The 21,415-nt window shown below is 36.8% G+C and overlaps 1 protein-coding gene across 4 annotated transcripts in view; it reads right to left on the reverse strand.

Annotated features, from left to right (window-relative positions):
• LOC131161999 (bifunctional aspartokinase/homoserine dehydrogenase 1, chloroplastic-like) overlaps positions 1-21,415 on the reverse strand; it is an 84,038-nt gene that overhangs the window by 56,050 nt on the left and 6,573 nt on the right. For all 4 annotated transcript variants that reach the window (XM_058118087.1, XM_058118085.1, XM_058118084.1 and 1 more), the window contains 8 exons: positions 10,972-11,039; positions 10,505-10,879; positions 6,296-6,384; positions 5,900-6,203; positions 5,604-5,656; positions 5,301-5,515; positions 5,110-5,197; positions 4,911-5,024 (listed from right to left, as the gene is read on the reverse strand). In XM_058118087.1, the coding sequence (XP_057974070.1) occupies positions 4,911-5,024; positions 5,110-5,197; positions 5,301-5,515; positions 5,604-5,656; positions 5,900-6,203; positions 6,296-6,384; positions 10,505-10,879; positions 10,972-11,039 (1,306 nt within the window). The remainder of the gene's footprint in view (positions 1-4,910; positions 5,025-5,109; positions 5,198-5,300; positions 5,516-5,603; positions 5,657-5,899; positions 6,204-6,295; positions 6,385-10,504; positions 10,880-10,971; positions 11,040-21,415) is intronic.

Genomic DNA, 21,415 nt, shown 5'->3' on the forward strand with positions numbered 1-21,415 from the left:
ATCATTAAAATAGCACAAACCATCCTTCTCAAGCCCTTTGCCAATCCTCTTCTTCATCTAGAGATCTTGAACAACGTAAGGAGATGGAAAGAACGTTATGAAAAAATTTTGAGATTTAGTTAATTGATTAAGTAGTGATAGGTTCAAGGGAAATTACGGCACATATAACATGGAGGAAAGAGGAATAGAAGAAATTGAAAGAATATTGCCACCCGAACCATAAGTAAGAGTAACCTTATACTACTAAGTAGTGCACTAAAAACTGAAATAAACGAGGACTACCTTTTATATAAGGAAAGGCACCGAAGTCAATAACCCAATAGTGAGGAGGATGAGGAGGAAAGAAGTCAAGTTGTATCTCAATGAGCCACAGTAGCAGTAGATGTAGAAGACTAATTTTGAAGTTGTTAAACCATGCAAACAAGATTTTTATACTCCTAGAAATATACCCAACTCCTCATACAGTGGCTAGGTTCATTTGAAGTGTCAATAGTAGAATCACCCTCAGCAAGAGACTTATTGACCTAAGTAGGTTTCCCATGAGATCCCAATAGCAAAGCATGATTATCCTTGCCAAAATGTGTGCAAATGCGAGAATCGCCACAATGAACCCCCCCCCCCCCCATCCTAATATAAACCTCTTCCATAACCTCATTAGCCTCATCCTTGTCATACAAAGTTTTCCTTACCATGATTAGAGGTAGTGCTAACCTTGATTGAACCATCACAAGAGCCTGAAAACAAGATTAAGAGCCATATTTGGTGCTGTATTGGATTCTAGTGCATACTTCATTCACTAATGATATGGATTCATGGGCAACAACGTGATCGAAGATGGGTTGAAGCTTAAGACTTAACCAAGGCAAGAATTTGCAGCCAAGAATTTTTCATGTTGCCTCGCAATCATCTCAATTTCCAAACTAGCAGGTTGATAGATGTTGAGCTCCACCCATAGACCCTCTAGAGTGCTATAACACTCACTAATGGACCTACCTTCTTGGTCATATTTGAAGAACTTCTCCTATAGGCCAAAAACACAAGTCCAATTTTTATCTTGTTAAAATCTTTCATGAAGATCCTCCCATACTACTTTGCTTGTCCTATTAAACAACACGATAGCAACAATTCCGGGTTCCATGCTATGTCATTCTCTTTCATCCAATCTTCATAGTCCTTAAGAGTAGTGAGACAGAGGAGGATGCAGCAGATACTTGAAGTTCCTTTTGGATCAATGAATACACATACTGCATCAGACCACAACAGGTAGTTGGAGGATCCAACCAATTTGACGGCTATGATCTGTATGTTAACAATATCAGCTGAAGCTTTCTCTATAGAGGCCATTAAAACTACCCCTACAAAACTGTAATCAGTGCGCACCAGTATAGGGAATGTACGACACAACAATCAGGCAGAACATACTAGCACAGAATAGCACTTCAGAACTTCAAAGAGGCAGCTACGACCACAGAACTGAAGTTACAATATCCTATGAAGAATTGCTTGACTGCAAAATACAGGGTAAACCACAAAAAAGCATAGCAAGCACTTAATAAACAACCTAGCAGCAGGTAAGAAGCATTATGGCTGGCAACGACTAGAAGTGAGCAAAGGAAAGAACAGGAAATTGAGTCATCAAACACCAATCAAAACCAACCGTAACTGAAACAAGATTGCAAGCAATTAATCACAAATGCACCCAGCATCATCATGCCACAACCAGCATGCAGAACAGTGGAACAGCAGACCAGCAACAGCAGTGTATGAGAAACAGAGTGCAACTGACTTCACATCAATAAACCACCAAGAACACACATAGCATCCTACCAAGGATGCCGCATTGGCTAACAAAGAGGAAGAGTGTCCCTAAAAGACTCCCAGACCCAAAAAAAATCAGATTTGAGAACTGATCAGCGAAGGATAAGAAAAAAATAGAAAAAATATATATATATTTATATATATATATATATATATCAAAACAACTCAAATAAATCAGATCAGAGGAGATCAACACTATGATACCATGTTGTAAACTTAGATATTGAGGAGAGAAGGAGGAGAAGACGAAAAGAAGGGAAAAATCAGGCAGCAGCTTCCTGGAGCATACATATAGCTCCAGGTCTTCCCTCCTGCATATTAATACTAAAAAAGGCACAAACGACAAAAGAAAAAAACCCAGTCAAACCACATAGTTACTAAAATAGCATATCATCTTCTAACAAATCCAAATACTAGACTTGATAACAAGAAAGTACTAATATGTTTTGATCGGAAAAGAAGATATATTATTAAAGTGAACAAGTTCAAAAAGGAGCATAAGAAATCATCCTTTAAAGATGAACAAAAAAGGAAAAAAGAACAGACAACCTGCCAAGTGCCAATAACACTGTAAATCTGAAGAAGAGACTCACTGCTGCAAAAGCACACGAAGCCAAATACTGAATACTATCCCAAAGCATTGATAAAGGCATCATCTTTTCATGTGAAAATACAAGCATTCCACTTCAACCATATCCCCCAAAAAACAGAAAAATCCGTGCACCCCTACAAAGCTAACCATCTTTACTCGCCCTAAAACCTGAAAATGAAATAGCCAAAAAAAATCCTCCAACTCCGGACACACAACTCTCTTCTAATAAGCCAAAAAGATTATTCCACACCCTCCATGAAAAGTAGCAATGGAGGAACAGGTGAGAGACAGCTTCTGAACCATCAAAACATAGAAAACATACATCCGAAGATAAAGCCTTAAAAGGCCTCCTACTCTGCAACAGATTGTTAGCATTAACTCTATTAAGAACAACTAACCAAATAAAAACCTCAATCTTTGAGGGGCTTTGGAAGAAATCTCTACTGAACATCTTAAATTTCGATTTTGGCTCAAATTTCGAAGCTCCAAAAGTGTGAAAATTTCAATTTCAATGTCAATTTCGATTTTGATTGGAAAAAATAACAGAAATCAGTAGTACACCATGGAATTCTTTTATGAAACTTTAGAAATGGTTAACAAACATAATAATGTTTGTTCTAGAATTAATATATTAGAAGTTAAATACATCTATATTGTGTATGAGGTGGAAAAGTTGTAATATAATGTGTATCAAACATATCTGTAAGATAATGTGCATTGAACATATTCAATTAATACAAATGAAATTCATAAATCATATAAATATTATTTATTATACAAATAACGCTAATTTAGACATGAATGGTTGAATAAATGTTATTGTAAGTTCATTTTTTCATATAATTTCAAAAGCCCTCATAATAATCTTCTGTTTTGCAAAATAAATTAATTAAGAGAGAAATTTCACTTCAATCCTGAATCTCTCATTTAAATTCTGAGGGAATTTCATTCCATATTTAAAAATTCAACAAGTTTCATTTAAATTTTGAGATTTCAATAAATTTCGGATAATTCGTTCAGATTTTGATAGAAATTATGCAAGATAGAAATTGACTGCCATTTTGATTTCGAAGGTGATGGAAATCAGAAATTTCGACGGAAATTTTGACAATTTCGTGGGAACTTAAGACCACGACTCTACTAATATCAGCAACCTAATTTATGACCACTAAGCATAAAAGTGTAAGAGCTCTACATGAATCACAGCCATTCCAGTACAAACAGTATAATAAATAATCTCAAACTTCTCCCTTTATTTAACATATTAGGCTTCTCTAATCGTCAATGGGGATTTCAAGTATCAACCTAATATCAGTGAAAAAGCTCCTTACTAGTTGGAGGGTAAAACAAAATCAAAATTGTTAGGAGGGTCTCCTCATTTATCCTTTTTTTCCAGATCAATTAAAAGGAGTTTAACAGAACAATTTTCAAGGCGGACCCTCTTAAAGCTGACATATGTTTTTCATGGTCCAACAAACCTGTTCTTATTTCTAGCTAGAAATTCCTTCCTAAGAATTTTCAGTTCATTATGATGTGAACCAATTTCTGCAAGTCTTTTGTACACTGACCATTTACCAGGCTTTGACCATTTTTTCTCTCTTTGCTTGCTCAAAAATTTTTCCACATTGTCGCAAATGATTCCTATCTTCCAGAATCTTGACTTCTAACATACTTGCATCTCCCAAATTCTCAAAAGTTGTTCTAGAATATATGCTTTCTTGCTCAAAAATTTTCAAAATAATGAAAATTGAGGATAAGAATCCTCCTAACCAAAGATAAATAGCAAAAGGAAGAACTTAATCAAATATAAAGAAGAAAAAGAAAAAAAATATCAAGCTAACAAAGCCAACCAATCTCACTGTATAACAGAAAAACTCACACTACTGAAGTGACCCGACAATTAAAACAGTAAAGCAAAAATGACAATCCGATTCCAAAAAAAAGTCAATAGACAAAACCTGATCTCAGAAAATAAAAGCATTACAGCAGGAGTCTCCAAAAGACAGCAAAAACTGGACATCATCGTAATATCCTGGCATCCTCACACCTCCCAAACCCTCTGAAAGCATCCAAAGAAAACCCTCCAGAGAGCTGGAACATATCTAACACTTTCCAAACAGACCAAAAAGACACTCAAAATCCAAGCCACAAAATAATTTGCTTATTTTCCTTTTTACTGCTTCTTAGGGTCTCCAGACGAAGTGTAAGCCTTGCCAAATAAATTTTCTGCTTTAAATATTGATTAAATAATCATCAGAATAGGATACAGGTGCCTTTTTCCCAGAAGAAAACATAAATGTGGGATCACCAGGTCTTCCAGTGATACAGCTAACTTTTATTGGACATGCAACTGGATTTCCAGAAAACTTGCAAACTGACGAATAAATATGCACTCACAAAAACGAAACAGCACGAACAGAAATTTCCCACTAATCATAATAGTTTAATTGAGGAATCACAGAATCAGGTGATAAAAATTCATCAAATCAATGTGCAGCACCTGTGAAAGTCGCCCAGCATCCAGAGCATGACGAAATCTGGACTCTAAGGCCTCAGCAACAGCTTTTACTTCCTTCTCAGGCACAGCAAAGCACACAGAATGCTCACTACTGGCCTGAAAATGACCAAATCACTGCATATCTTAATCTACTCTATCAAGTGATAGATAACATGAAACAGATAGTGGAGGAAGAAGTTACCTGGGATATCATAATAACATTAGCTCCAACATCTTTGACAGCACCAAAAATGGCACTAGCAGTACCAGGAACACCAGCCATCCCAGTTCTTCAACAAAAAGGGGAGAGGAAACAATAATAAAAGAAATGAAATATGTCATCACAAGGAGAAAGAAAAGAACCAGAGGCAATCACTATGATGCAAAGCTTACCCCTCAACATTTACAAGGGCTAGATTGTCTATTGTTGCAAAACCCTTGACAGGAGAGTCCAAAATCTGGCCGTCTTTATTCTCGTTGATTGATGGCCGACAGATCATTGTTCCGGGAGCAGCAAGGTTGAAAATATTTCTTATAACAATCGGAATATCATATCGCATCACAGGAATAATGGTGCGGGGATGTAAAACATTTGCCCCAAAATATGACTGCACACGAATGTAAAGTTATTGGTTAAAAATGTTAAAAGCAAGGTTGGGCATCTTTGAGACATATAAGAACAGTGGCAAGGTTCACCATTTCCCAGGCTTCTTGATAAGATAGTGTCCTCAATATCACAGCCTCACTAACTGCGGAAGAAGTTTTTATTAGCCTTGTGATCAAACCTCAATTTAGTCTCATTCTAGAAAATACCAAGTAATGGCCCAAACAATTTGGAGGCAACACAATGAACACATAGAGGAGGTAAATCCCTTGTATAGAATTACCATGCTCAAAATAATTCTCAATGAAGAACTCAAGGATGAAATCATTTCACTATGGCAATTTTTACTAATTATTAATTCATTGCACCAGTATAGGCCATGACAAACCTTTTCTGGGATCTGCACTATACACACCATCAACATCTGTCCAAATAGTGACTTGACGAGCCCTGAATAGTGCACCCATTATAGCTGCTGAGAAGTCACTTCCATCTCTCTTCAGAGTTGTAGGAATGTTTTCAGGTGTGCTAGCAATAAATCCAGTCGCAATAATTATCTTAGATGGATTTTGAGAGAACCATTTCTCAAGCCTTCTTTCAGATTCCACATAATCCGGATCAACTTGATTAGAACCAGTAGGATTTACAACAAGGACATCCCTCGTGTCCATCCAAATGCAATCCAACCCATTCTGCAGCCAAAAAAAATATAGGCGGCGAAAGTAGTTAAGATAATTTAAGATGGTACAATCCAGTCCTTCAAAATGATGAGCTAGCAAAACACCTTTTTGACACGTGCTGACAACATTTGAGCAGACCATAACTCTCCATGTCCTACGACGAAGTCGGAAAAGGATTCGGTTGCATGACCAGCTGCATCATATTAAACAAATACATAAGAAAAGCTTTATGTATGTACGTACATACGTACGTATATACATACATACATACATATACATACATACATATACAGACATACATAATAATTGGCTTCGTTTTTTTTTTCATTAATGATACTATTTTCTTTTGAAACGCAAAAATGTGAATGTAAAGGTGGATGAGTGGTATAACATTAAATGATAAACTAAGAAACTAGCCTATACACAATAATTTAGGCATGGCACTAGTCAAAGACAAGATAAGGGAGGGGCAACTTAGATGGCTTGGACATTTGAAACGCAGGCCTAGTAGAGCACCTGTGAGGAGAAATGAATTAGTTATTATTTCTGACAGAAGGGTAGGCCTAAAATAAATTAGAATGCGATAATGAGGAAGGGTTTAATAGCCCTTAATCTAGTAGAGGAAAATGCTCTCTATAGTGGGTGAATTGGAGAAAAAAATTCATGTATCCAACCCCACCTAGTGGGACTTAAGGCTTGTTGTTGTTGTTGTTGTTGTTGTTGTTATTGTTGTATATTTTCTTTTGCTGATCAAAAAGTTTTAACACAGCTTATCTTAAAGAGAAGACCATAGAAAGGCCACAAGATCTAATCTCATCTTCCAAACAATTTGAATTTTATAACTAAAATATGAACAATATAATGATGTGTTTGGTACATAGGAATGGAATGGAAGCAGGAGGAATGGAATCGAATTTTTAACTTGATTTCATCACACTCCACATTCAAATTTCCATTTCCATTCCTACCACATTCCATTCCACAAACCAAACATGCTGTAAATGTGCAAGATCCAAGCCATTCATGCAGGAGACTCATGGTTTTAAATTTCTATTAAACTATTTAATTTTCTGCCAAAATTTCTTTCAAAATTCCAGCATTCTTCCATTCACAAAATTGAAATGGCAATCAATTTTTGTCTTACAACATTTCCATTGAAGCTCTACAAATCATGCTCTATAGTCTATTCATCATGAATCTCCAAATATCAGCAAAAATTTTCAAAATTTTGGCTATGAAAAAAATTTTCCTTAAAATTGAAATTTGAGATTCAAAACATTGAAATTTCTCTCCCAATAATTATTTTTTTAAACTCAAAGTAGATACTATTATAAGAAGGACATGAATGAGAACTTTCACACTTGAAATTTAAAGCAAAATTGATAGATATTACCAACAAAATTTTGTTCTACATTTTATGTATGAATTAGGTATATTTACATAATAACTAATTTTAATTGATTTATATTTTCATTTATATTAATTGAATATGTTCAATATGATTACTGTAATATAACCGTTGCATAATATCCACTACATATTTATAATTGATACATTTTATTTTACTATATTTCAGTTCTAAATATTGGATTATTATGTTTATTAACAGCTTCAGACAACCAAAAAAAAGAAAAGTGCACTTATACTAATTTCCTTCTCTTTTTAAAACTGAAATCAAACTGACATTGATACTAAAACTTCCATGCTTTTGAAGCCTTGAAATTATTCAAAATCAAGTTTCTAAACCTTAATATTTATTTCCTACTATATCAAACATGCTCTTGACCAACAAATCGAAGAAATTTGAGGATATATTGAACTCCTAATCTTGAGCTTGCCTCCACACTGTATCACAACTTGAAAGTGGAGGTTGCCATAAGGGCCTTCTTACCCTCAGCCAGCTTGAGCAGGTCTAGAAACTGCATTCCTAAGGGAGCTTCCCTGCACCAGTTGTCATGCCAAAAGGATGTCAATTCCCATTGCCAACCAAAAATTCTTGTGCACTGTCAAAATTCCTCAGAGCCCATCCTAATCCATTCCCATATCCCATTTCATTCGAGATCCAGTCCACCATCAACTCAGTCAGATCTTCTTGTTTGCCCACTTTGATTAGGCTTCCTTTAACAGATTTATCGTCTTTTCGTGCCTGCAGCCCTGCTGCATTTGTCCTTTTATTGGCTGTTGGGTAGCGTAACAAGGTTAGAGGCACAACAAGAAGAGTTTATGCTATGTTTCTATTTTTTTCTAAATTAGGTCTTATCAATGAACAAAAGTTTGATTTTACACATTATTAACATTTGATTTTTCTTAATATTTGATCACAATAGAACAACTTTTCATTTTTAATATCATTTGATATAGAGATAAAATACAATGAATATGAATTTTCTTTTTTTTATTAAAAAAAAATTCATTAGATAAAGATAGAATTTACAAGTAGAATAGAGGACATCACCTTAACAAAGTCTGATAACCCTCAAAGAAGCAAAAAAGAAAATCGCAAAAATAACCAATGACACTCAAGACACCCTTAAAAGAGACTTCCAATCGCATTGAACTTCTGAAACACACATTCCCTTGAAATTTCCATAGCCCATACACCATAAATAAGCCATAAACTGAATCTTTTCCCACACCAACCAATATGGTAAGTTCATCTCTACAAATATACGCACATTACGTTCCTTCCACAAATCCCAAAACACTGCAAATATAGCACAATTCCATAATGCAATTCCTTCCTTTTTTTTCCTCCGAAACCCCACAAAAGAAATTGCCAAGAACTCCTCCACTGTTCTGGGACAAACCCAACTTTCTTCAAAGCAATTAAATAACTTTTTCCAGACCTTCCATGCATAATCACAGTGCATAAAAAGGTGTGAAACAGACTCTGAACAATTAAAGCACAGCATACATATATCACGAAGGAGAGCCTTTAAAGGTATCCTCATCTGCAACAAGTCGCTAGTATTTATCCTATTAAGCATAACCAACCAAAGAAATGTTTTGATTTTAGGAGGAATTTTAACCTTCCATATAACCTTGTAAAGAAGAAAAGAGGAATTTGTCTGAACCAAGAATTCAAAAAAAGATTTACAAGAATAGACTCCCGAAGAATCCAACAACCAATATCGGCTATCATTTTCAGAGTATACCCTACAATTATTCAACATAATCAATAAAGAAGACAACTCAATAGTTTCCCTATGATTCAAGGCTCTCCTAAAATAGAAATCCAATGAGGGTAAAGGACCACCTGAGTCTACTCTGAACGAAGAAACAGGATCATTTTTCCCTGAGCTTAAATGAATCCTTTCATCCAAAAAGAGCCTATAGGATTTCAGAAATATATAATTTGGTCAAATAGGCCCGCCGGGGGGGGGGGGGGGGGAGCCATCAAAAGGTTGGATCCTCACCATCCAAACTCAAAACCCACCTAGATTTTCACCCTCACCAACCAGCTGTCAAACTTAAAACAACCAAACTCATTTTTAAATTTGTAATATTTAATATTATTTGATATAGAGGAAAAATACAAAAGAAAATTGAGTTTCCCCTGTACTTTCCTTTCCTTTCCTCAAGCAAAATCCTTTGATCCAAAGGAAGCCGATAGGATTTCCAAAATATGCAATTTGGTCATATGAAGAAAAAATTATCCATCAAAAGGCTGGATCCCACCATCCAAACTCAAAACCCCCACCTAGATGTTCACCCTCACCCATCGCATGTGGAACTTAGAAACTTCCAAACTAACTTTAGAATAGTTTTATAATTTTGTCATAAACTTGTATTATTTTTAGGCTATGTACTTAGTAGGGTGGGCCAAAATTAATTAGCCTTAATTATGGTGAAAAAGAAGCAGCGGAGTTAGTTAGAACATGCAGAACTCACACATATGGACTCGCGTGCTGTAGTCACACATGACATAATCTTTATTATTCCAATTCAGCCCAGGTTTAAACCTGCAGGCTCCACCACAATCACAGACTAAAATTAAACCCCACTCCCCCACCCCATCCCTCACACATGAAGGACCGCATCACCCAACCCTGCCTGGACTCAAACCTGTGTGTGTCATGAATTCTAAGATCCACCATATTTAGTTATATGGTATAGATGTGCTAGATGGCCATCAAAGTCGACTATGAGATTCAGTGTGACACTGATGAGAAGGATTAGCTTTTCTACAGTGATGATGATGACACATGGTCCCCTATTTTCCACTTCCCACCAAGCACTTTTAGAGTCACTCAAACAAGAATTACAGTATCAAGCATGTTCAAACAAATAACAGAGAAGCACAGGTTAATTACCTATGTATATTGCACGAAGCATTGCTTTAAGATTATTGATGTCATGATGTAACTGAGATAAGAAGCTACCAAGATCATCCCCTTCAAGTAGATCAAGTGCTGTTAATCTGTGCTTCTCTAAAACTGCATCCAATGCAGCTATATAGGATTCATCCCGGGACTCAGCCTTGTGGATTAGATTATACATCATATCTGTCACCTTTGACATTGCAGATACAACAACCAATTTCCTTTCTGAGTTATCATTGATAACTATGTCTGCAACATTCTGGATTCTTTCAGAGGTTCCTACACATGTTCCACCGAACTTGTGAATAGACCAGGTGTCGCCTTTAGGCAGCTGAACTTTTTCTATTGACTTTACCAATGAAGCATCTGCCAACAAATAGACAGGAAGTTATGCTTCAAAAAATTCTGGAGATAAGCTCAAAACATAATCTAAAACAGATTGAATGCCGGTATTGAACCTCTAACAGATGCAAATATGCGACAATTTGACAACTCCTTTTTTCCCAGTTGAAAAGCATATCCTGTTCTGAAACAGAAAGTGAAAAAGACAATCTCTTCATCCCTTAATAAACAACAGGAAAATAGAATTATGATCCAAAACAAAATTCCGAACAGATATTTGCTTGACTACTGAACATTGCACAGCATCACATAGAAGTCCGATATCTCTTAACCAACCCTAATTCTTTATCACCTCAGTCAGGCCTCAGGATCAGTAGCAGACCCACAGTCAACCCAACAGAACCAGGAACTTTAAAAAAAAAAAAAAATGTGCCCCTCTGGAATTTCAGAAAAAATAAGGTTCCGTAGAAAATTGCATGATTACCCAGAACACACTAGGAAATCACAAAAAGAGCTGCTACATCGGCTCAAGAGAAAAAGAGAAAAAAAATTGTAAAATGCACAGCTACCTCAATAAAGGTATACTGATTGAAGAAATCTAGGGAAAAAAACAAAATACAGCCAAAAAAAACTACCAAAGCAAAGCCTTCCAATTATGTTGAATACCAGCTGATGGTAAACCCCTCAAGAGCTCTGGAAACAGAATACGAAGGCTGCACATAAAAAAACTCTCTCTTCCATAATAAATAAAATGGGTAAGTTTCAATTTCTGAATTTTGAGGAATTTGTCCCCATCCAAATGTCCTGAAACCATCACAAACATAGTGCTTTAGAAAGTATCCTACCATCCTCGCCACCAGCAGTATCACAAAACTTACCAAGAAATAAATTTAGAAGAAAAAAAAAAATGGAACAGATTGAGAAAGAGATCTCAGTCTCACTACTTCACTTAAATATAACACATATTAGGAGAAATAGGCTTATTAGGCTTTCTCAACTCCAAGCAATCATCAGTGTTCCAATTGGAGAATCATTGACAATGCAAAAAGACTAAATGGAACCTTACAACATTACCCTTCCAAAGAAAACTCAAGTGGGTAAAAATGAGAGTTATGAGCTTGAATTTTAAATTAAATAATAAAAAAAAAAGAGGAGGAAAGGACTTCCAATTGAACATTCCAGAACACTATGTAAACACCAGAATAAACATCAAAGAATCCTACTCAAAACATAATAAAATAGGAAAAATGAAAATGCAACTCCAAATATACTCCTTTGCTACCCTGACATTAAATATAAGACGAGACTGAACAAAAATTGGCTTAGGAATGACAATTAGAAAGGTCAATTCCAATTCCCTCTTTAGCCCACTTCCCATTCAAGCCTATAGTCTAGAATGACCGGAGTCATAGGAAGGTTTAAAAACCTAATACTGCCCCTCTACATACATGCATCTACACATAACATGAACATCCATTCTGTTGACCTTATAGGTCACACCCTGGTTTTGATAATGACAAACTCAATTGTATTTAATAAATATCCAGTTCATGTGCAGGTTTATACTAACATACATTCAAGGGCACGTGAAAGCTTGAAGACAATTTCATATTCCCAATTGTAATATCTCTAAGTGAATTTTGTCTGTAATAGTAATTAGGCTGTCTGTAATAGTAATTAGGGTACTGGTTTGTAATAAGCTCACACACATCACATGAATGATTTACTTTGTAAGCTCAAACCGAACCATAGAAAGACCTTAGAGTGTACCTTCGGGCGACCGAAGGTCGACCGACACCGGACTTTTTCGGTGTCTTCAAAATTGGACCCCAAGTGGCCTTAGGACACACACATATGCACATATGTTTATTAGGCACTTAAAATTGATTGAGTTGGGTCAATTCGGGACCGAAATGCACACTTGGTGCACTTTCGGTCGACCGAGCCAAACAGTTCAAATTGGCCCGGTCGACCGAAACCGCTCCGGGTCAACTATTTGACCCGGTCCCGGTCGACCGACCCCTTACAGGTCATTTGACCTCGGTCGACCGAACCACCTGGGAGTCAACTATTTGACCCCCCGGTCGACCGACCACTTTTGTACTCCAACAACTCGGTCGACCGAAGCGCCTCGGGAGAATTCCCAACAACTCGGTCGACCGAGCCGTGCAGTTCAAAAAGGCCTCGGTCGACCGAAACTCGGAGATTTCAAAAATCGCCCTTACCCGGTCGACCGACCCCTTAGTTCAAAATGCCCTCGGTCGACCGAGCTACTTGAGTCCCGGTTGACCGAGCTACTTTTGGTCGACCGGACCTCTCGGGTTGCCCTGATTTTTTTACTGCGATTAAATTTTTTAAACAGGGTTAAATTTTCTTAAGTGTCATTAATCTTTTCTGAAAATTCCTAATAAGTCCCCAACGGTCAAAATTCTTGGTATGTCTATATATACTCCTTCATTTGGTGGATTAAGCACGGATTAGCAAATAAATTAAGAAAAATTTTCTCTCAAGCCAAATACTCATATTTGCCTCCTACTACTTACATTACTTTGAAAACCTACTCAAGCTTACACTCTTCATCTATCCAAATCATTTGTAAGTGTATTGAGTCTTTTATTTTTGGTTAGCTCTTCATATTGCTGTGTATTTGAATCGATTTTTGAGAGCATAACCTAAGTTTTCTTAGGAGGCTTTGCCAATAAGCCTGCCCTAAGAAAGACTCTTTGTGACATCCCAAGTATTGCACTCTAGTTGCAATATCTTAGGAAGTTCATTTTTGTTTGGAGATTGCAAAAATACTTTCAAACATATTTGAATATCTTGTGGTGTTCATATTGATATATTTGGGAAAGGATATTCGTGTGTGTGTGATATATAAATCTTTGTGGTATTGTTTGTACAAGTTTTATAAATATATATCATTTACCGAAAACAAAGATTATCTACTTTGCAATACAAGCACATACGCATTCTATTGATTGATAATATTGAGGCTTGCTTGGTATTCTGTGTGAACACTCTTGACTGAATATTTTGAAGTGCACAGATTATTATTGACACTCTCACGTACGTGTTACACTGATAGAAAACATAGTTGAGAGATTGACATATTTAGACCACACAGAGCTTACATTTTAAATCACTTGTGGTGTTTGTGTTTGTGCGCATTTGTGGTACATATCTGCTTTACTTGAAAGCACAATTGTATTGTACCTTTGATTGTATATCTGAGAGATTCCAGGCGTGGCCTGAGAGGGCGGTAATCCAGCCTGGTAAGGATTGGTGTAAAGGTTGAGGTCAGCCCCGCTAATTGACCTGGTTAAAGTTGAGGTCAGCCCTGTGGTAATTTGACCTGGTTTGTATAGGTGACGCTCCACCCGTTTAAGTGAGCAAGGTATTGTGATAATCCTTGTGCTGGTTAGCCAAGGCGGGGACGTAGGCGGTTGGCCGAACCTCGATAACATATCCGCGTGTCATCTTCTCTTTACTGCTTTCTGATACTTGTGTGATTGTTTAAACTGCTTCATCTGATCTCTGGCACATTTACATCATTTGCACTAGATTGACCCTAGGCTTGTGAACATACTGCTGCTAGGAGGAATACTTAGAAGGTAAAATTTAAAAATACCAATTCACCCCCCCTCTTGGGATCACGGTAAAGCTAACACATTCATTCAAGTATGCATCCATCCAAGCATGCTTGCATACTTGAATGAATGTATACTGTTAAAGCTTAATACACATTGTTGGCCCACAACCTAAGAGTTCAAGCTTTTAGGTAAAATGGTAATCTAACACGATATCAAGGCAAGATCCAACCTAAACACTACCACCACCACCACCAAACCAAACCCTAATACCTAGCCATCCTAACCAATCAGTCAGTATAGGAGGATCAACCACACTCCAACAGCCTAGAAACAAATGCAAGGATTGCCAAAAAACTCAGCCGTTGCTGAAAAATTCCCTGGCTGTTGCTGCCCTTCACAAAACCTTCAAAACCTTCCATATTTCATAAAACCAACCATATAACGAAGAACAGAACCCTCCAATATGTAGATCTACAAAACACATCCATGAAAACCTCCCCAAATGCCCCCACGCACCGGCCGACTGCTGACAATGCCGACCCCACATGCCGCTCGTGAGGCAATTTCCAGCCACCTTATCTACATTTTTTTCTACAAAATGTCTTGCTTACTTCCATACACCATAATATCAAACTATTGGACATGTTTTTTGTTCAAAAACTCAACCTTTTTCGACTATGCACTCGTTGCAATCTGGTGTTGTTGTTCAGTATTAGTAAAGTCCACTGGTAAGTCTCTTGGAGCAGCGGCAGCATTCATACATTGATTGTGGGGCTGTGGCAGTGTCATTTTAGGTTGTTGGTGACTCCTCCGTGGTTGTTTTGGTGGTTGACCTTGTTCGCGGTTGTTCCGGTTGGTCCAATTGTTCCTTGTGTTTGATGTTGGTCTAGTTTGTGAGTGTTGGAGTGGAGTCTATGAATCCCAAAAATATTTTTTATTCATCACTACTGCAAATAACCAAAAAGTTGGATGGAAAGAATTATGTCCAGAGGTCCAAGGCTATTTGAGTCTCCTTAACAAGGTTAGGAAAATCTGACTACTTGTTCCAATCTAAACCTGCTGATGAGAAAAGAAAAGAAGTGTGGAACCCCGAATTGCACATATGTGCATATATCTAGACGCACGCAAGGAGATTTGGGATTATGTCAAGTTGCTGTATTCCAATAATATTAACATATGTATGATTTATCCCTAGAGTACTTTCAGTTACAACAGGGAGACAGGAGTGTTACTGAGTATATTGTAGAGATGAAGCATATTCATGAGGAGCTTAACATCATGCAAGCTATAACTGTCAATGTTCTCGAGATGCGGAAGCAATGGAAGCATATTGCAGTTCTTCGAATTCTAACAGGTTTGAAACCGAAGTTTAAAATAGTCCAGACCCAGAGAAGTGCAGAGTTGCCATTATTTGCCAATGTTTATTCTTCATACTTCATACTTCCTTGAGTACACATTCCCTTTCCCTTGCCCTTGCACGTAGGTCTAAGAGGACAGCCTTTGCCATGTCAGTTAATTCTAGTTTTCAACCACGCAGCTGCAAATGTTATTAAGATAGTTCAAGTGGCTGTGGTGGAAAAATGGGCAAGGTAGAAGCACTCCTCTCAAGTGCACTCATTGTGGACGAGATCATACAATTGATTAGTGTTGAGATCTCCACAGTAAACCTTTTCGGGTTGCCAATGCAGCAGCTAAAGACTCCACACCTTCGCTGTCACGTGGGGAGCAACGTACTATATCTGTGTCGGAGGAAGATTATTCCAAATTCCAGTGGTAACAAGCATCCTTAGCAAGCTTTCTTCCCATTGCATCCCTTGCCTATACAGGCAACCCTACAACTTGCCTGTCATCCAATACTTCTCATCCTAGCCCTTGGGTTATAGACACCACAACCACTAATATCATAGGTATATCTAATTTCTTCTCTACTTTTCAGTACCATGAAAACTTACCTTATGTTATTCTTGCTGACAGATCCACCACTACCTTTAAGGGGATTGGGGCTGTAAATCTCACTTCCTCTATTTCTCTTCCTTGGTTTTGTATATTCCCAAGTTTCCTTTCAATCTTATATCAATTAGCAAGATTACCAAATCCATGAATTGTTTAGTAACACTATTCCCTGATTTTGTGATCATTCAGGATTTGAAGACGAGGAAGACGATTTGCAGAGGGTGAGAAGTTGAGGGATTTTATCATTTTGAGTCATTATCTCCTTCTATCGCCTGCACTGATGCTGCCACTCCTCTCCAAATCCATTGTCGCCTTGATCATCCTTCATTGGAACAGTTTAAACTAGTAGTTCCTAATTTGAGTCATGTGTCTAGTCTTGATTGTGAGTCACGTCAGCTAGGAAAGCGTCATAATGTCCCTTTTGCTTCCCGAGTCAATAAACAGGCAGTAATCCCTTTCATGTTAGTCCATTCTGATGTTTGGCGTCCTAGGTGAGTTGTGTCTAAGTTGGGTTTCTGATACTTTGCAACCTTTGTGGTTGATTATTCAAAGATGACTTGGCTATATTTAATAAAAGATCAATTTGAGTCATTCCATGTATTTTGTGCCTTCTATTGTGAAAATAGAAATACAATTTGGTTCGCCAATTCAGATATTTCAGATTGATAATGCTAAAGAGTACTTTTCAATACTCAATTCACTACTTATATGACTTAGCTTGGAATTGTTCATCAATCATCCTATGCCCACACTTTGTAGAGAGCAAAAAGTAGACATACCCTTGAAGTTACTCACACCTTACTTTATCAAATGCATGAACCTAAATTGTTTTGGGATGGTGTTGTTCTTGCTGCTTGTTATCTTATCAACAGGATGTCGTTCTTTGTTCTTAGTCCTCTCTTTACTGATCACCTTTGTCCTCTTTACCTCCTCGTATACTTGGGTGTGTGTCCTACATTCATCAACTAACTGGATCAGTTGGATCCTCATGCTATAAAATGTGTCTTTATGGGCTACCCTCATGCTCAAAAAGGGTATCATAGTCCTACTCTGCATTGCTTTTTAGTTTCAACCAATGTTACCTTTGAGTCTACAATATACTACTCTCTGTCCCTGAGTGCTTCTGATCACAATGAGCCTCTTCTTCTACCTAGTCTTCCAAATTTTAGTTTTTTCTATCCTTACTCAGTCATCCACCTGTGTCTCCATGTAGTTTGAGTCCTTCTCATCATCTAGATCGTCTTAATCTACAAGTGTATTCACAATGGCGTTTCAAAGGAAAAGAGTCCCCACTAGCTTCTACTACCACACCTTTGGTTCCCTCGACTAATGATCACATTTCCACGATGTTGATCCACCCATTGCTGTCTAGCAAGGTCTTAAATTTCAATTTCAACTAAAATTTCTAAGCTCCAAAAGTAAGGAAATTTCAATTTCGATGTTTTGATAAAATGATGGAAATTAGTAGTAAAGCATGGAATTATTTTATGAAAATTAGGACGAATATATTACAAATTAAATACATCTATGTCGTGTATAAGGTGCAATAGTTGTAATATATTGTGTATTAATATATTTGTAAGTTAAATTTATGCAGTTAATATAAATGAAATTCATAAATTGATTAAATAATATTCGTTATACAAATGAAGATAATTTAGACATGAATGGTTAAATAAAATGTTGTTGTAAGTTTACTGTTTCATATCATTTCAAAGCCCTTGTAATAATCTTTGGTTTTAAAAAAAAAAAAAAGATAAACTAAGAGAAATTCCACTTTGCCTCTATATCTCACATTTGAATCCCAAGAAAATTTCATTCCACAATTAAAATTTTGACAATTTTTACTAAAATTTCAAGATTTTGATAAATTTTGGATAATTCGTTGAAATTTTAACAAAAATTATGTAAGATGGAAATCAGCTGCCATTTCAATTTTGAGAGTGATGGAAAGTGGAAACTTCAACAATTTCATGGAAATTTAAGACCAACCTATCTGAAAAGTAAACACACATGTACACAACATCACCTCCAACTTTGTTTACTATGACTTCTTGTCACCCTTTTTATTATTTTGTTACCACTCTATCATCTACCCTTCTTGAATCTATTTCTAAAGCATTAGCCCACTCTAGATGGAGGAATGCAATTGTCGCAGAGATGAGTGCATTATAGGACAATGATACTTGGGAACCAGTCTCTCTTCCTCTTGACAAATCGGTGGTTGGTTGCTATTGGCTATATAGCATGAAAGTCAACCCTAATGGTTTTATGGCTCGTCTAAAGACATGTCTTGTTGCTAATGGGATATATTTGGACTATTCAGATACTTTTTCCCCAATTTCCAAACTTACCTCAATATGTTTGTTCATCTCCTTGGCCACCACTTGTCATTGGCCTATGCATCAGTTACATGTGAAGAATGCCTTCTTGCTTGTGATCTTGAGGAGGTCTATATGGAGCAACCACTTGGGTTTGTTGCTCAAGGGTAGTCAAGCTTAGTATATTGGCTCAAACAGGCATTATATGGTTTAAAACAATCTCCTATAACATGGTTGGGTCAATTCAGTGTTGTAGTACTTTATTTTTTTATTTTTTTGGGCTTCAATGGTGTGCAATGGATCACTTTATCTTTTATCGTCATACTTCATTGGGTAGGATTTTACAGGTGATGATAATCAAAGTATTTAGAGCCTAAAACATTTTCTACATACTAAGTTTTAGAACAAAGATTTGGGACCATTGAAATACTTCTTGGGTATAAAAGTATCCATATGTCATATGGGAACGATTTTGTCAAAGGAAGCATGTTCTTGATCTTTTGGATGAGACTAGGCTATTAGGATACACCAATTGATACACCTATGGATCCTAACAGCAAGTTGATGTTGGATATTGGTGATTTTTTACCTAATCCAAGATGATACAAGAAACTTGTTGAAAAGTTGAATTATCTCACAGTCACTCGGTCAGATATATCTTTCACAACATGTGTTGAGTCAGTTTATGGATTCTCCGAGGACAAGTCATTAGGACGCAATAATTCACACCTTGACATGTCTCATTGGTGCACCTAGGGGAGGTCTCTTATATCAAGATCAAGGTCACACTTATATTCAGGGATATACTGATGCTAATTGATCTTAATCACCTTCAAACAAAAGATCCACAGCCGGATACTGTATCCTTGTTGGTGGTAACTTGGTTTCCTAGAAGAGTAAGAAGCAAATCCTAGCAACCAGATCAAGGGTTGAGTCAAAGTGTAGGGCCATGGCTTATGCTACATGTGTGCTTGTTTGTTGAAAAAGATGTTGCAAGAATTGGTTTTCCACATTATCGATCTATTAAGTCAATGTGTGATAATCAAGCTACTCTTCTTACGGCCTCTAACCCGATCTTCCATGAATGGACAAACACATTGAAGTTGATTGTCACTTTGTTTGAGAGAAACTTACGCAGAAGCTCATTACCACTACTTACGTGAAGTCCGAAATGCAGCTTGCGGATTTGTTTACCAAAGCTTTGGAGGGTACTTGTGCTAAATTTATTTGTAAAAATCTATAAGCATATGATATATATGCTCCAGCTTGAGGGTGGTTATTTTAGTCATTTAGAACTATCTATGTGATACTGTTAGTGTTATGTTAATAAGTGAGAGTTAATAAGAGCATTATGGTCATTAGAACACACTTGACATATATATATATATATATATTATAAATAGAGGAACAGACCTATAGACCCATTGTGGTCCGCCCCTTCCTCGAACCCCACATACGTGGGAGCTTTGTGCACCGGGCTGCCCTTTTTCTTTCTTTTTTTTTGTTTAACAAACCTATCGCTGAGTTAGGTCTTCTATTTTACTCCCTATAATGGGTGTTATCTATCGTGTGTTTATTTATCTACATGTTGTCGGTTGCACGTGCCAAAGAGTGTTAAAGCTTGATATACATTGTCGCCCCACAAAAAAATAAACTTAAGCTTTAAGCTAAAATGGTAATCTAATATATACATGCATATGTACAAGTGCATACATACACGTACGTACATAAACATTCACATAAGTATGCCTACTTTCATACATATGTCTTATAATATAATCATCTATATTTTTTCATAATAATAATAATAATAATAATAATTATCTATAACATATATTATTTTTGAATAATGTTCTTCCTGCTGGTGACAAGTAGCGCCTGTGGCAGGTTTGGGACAACTCAGTTGGCGGATGCATGTATTCTTTTGGGGTGCAGGGGGTCTTTTGGTCGTGGCAAGCTGCTTATTATTACCATATCACTAAATCCACTTATTTACTTCACGTCTATCTTCCCCATATCCCTATCCTATTTCTAAAAGAATGGAAAGCGTCCGGTAAAGATTCCTATACATCAGCAACAAAACTACCTTCAGGGGGCATTTGGCTCGAGTTATCCTCCTAGAATGACTTTACTTGGCATTTTATGGCTGGAAATTGGATTTCTATCTAAGGAGAATCTTTTTGTTTGCTTCATTCACCAGGACTCCTAGGAATAAGATTATAGTGTTTAGGATAACATGGATATTCTAATGTTATTACAGTAAGACTACCAAAATACTCCTAAACCTGCAATAATAATAGCATTTAGCATATTCTAGTAATGTGCATATGCATATATAATAATAGTTGTGATTGTAGCAGATTTGAAATATTCAATTAAGGAAATACAGCACCTAGGGTTAGAGAGGAAGAAGAGAAGAAGATATTAGGAGGAGTAGACCCAGCCGAAAGTCCTCGCCCTCTGCCCTCCTTTTGTATTAATAGTAATAGAACATGAAGTATAAAAATACCCCCACTTAAAACACCTAAAGTACTAAAATATCATATTCTCTTCTAACACTCTGCCTCGAGCTGGACTGCTGGAGGTGAATAATATATCACCAAGGCCCAGCCTGTTACAACAATTAGCCAAGGCAGGTTTAAATAGAGCTCTCATGAGAACATCTCTAACTAACACATAGATTTCAGTTTTACAAA

This window comes from Malania oleifera, chromosome 8 (genome assembly GCF_029873635.1).
Source record: "Malania oleifera isolate guangnan ecotype guangnan chromosome 8, ASM2987363v1, whole genome shotgun sequence".
Lineage (NCBI taxonomy): Eukaryota > Viridiplantae > Streptophyta > Magnoliopsida > Santalales > Ximeniaceae > Malania > Malania oleifera.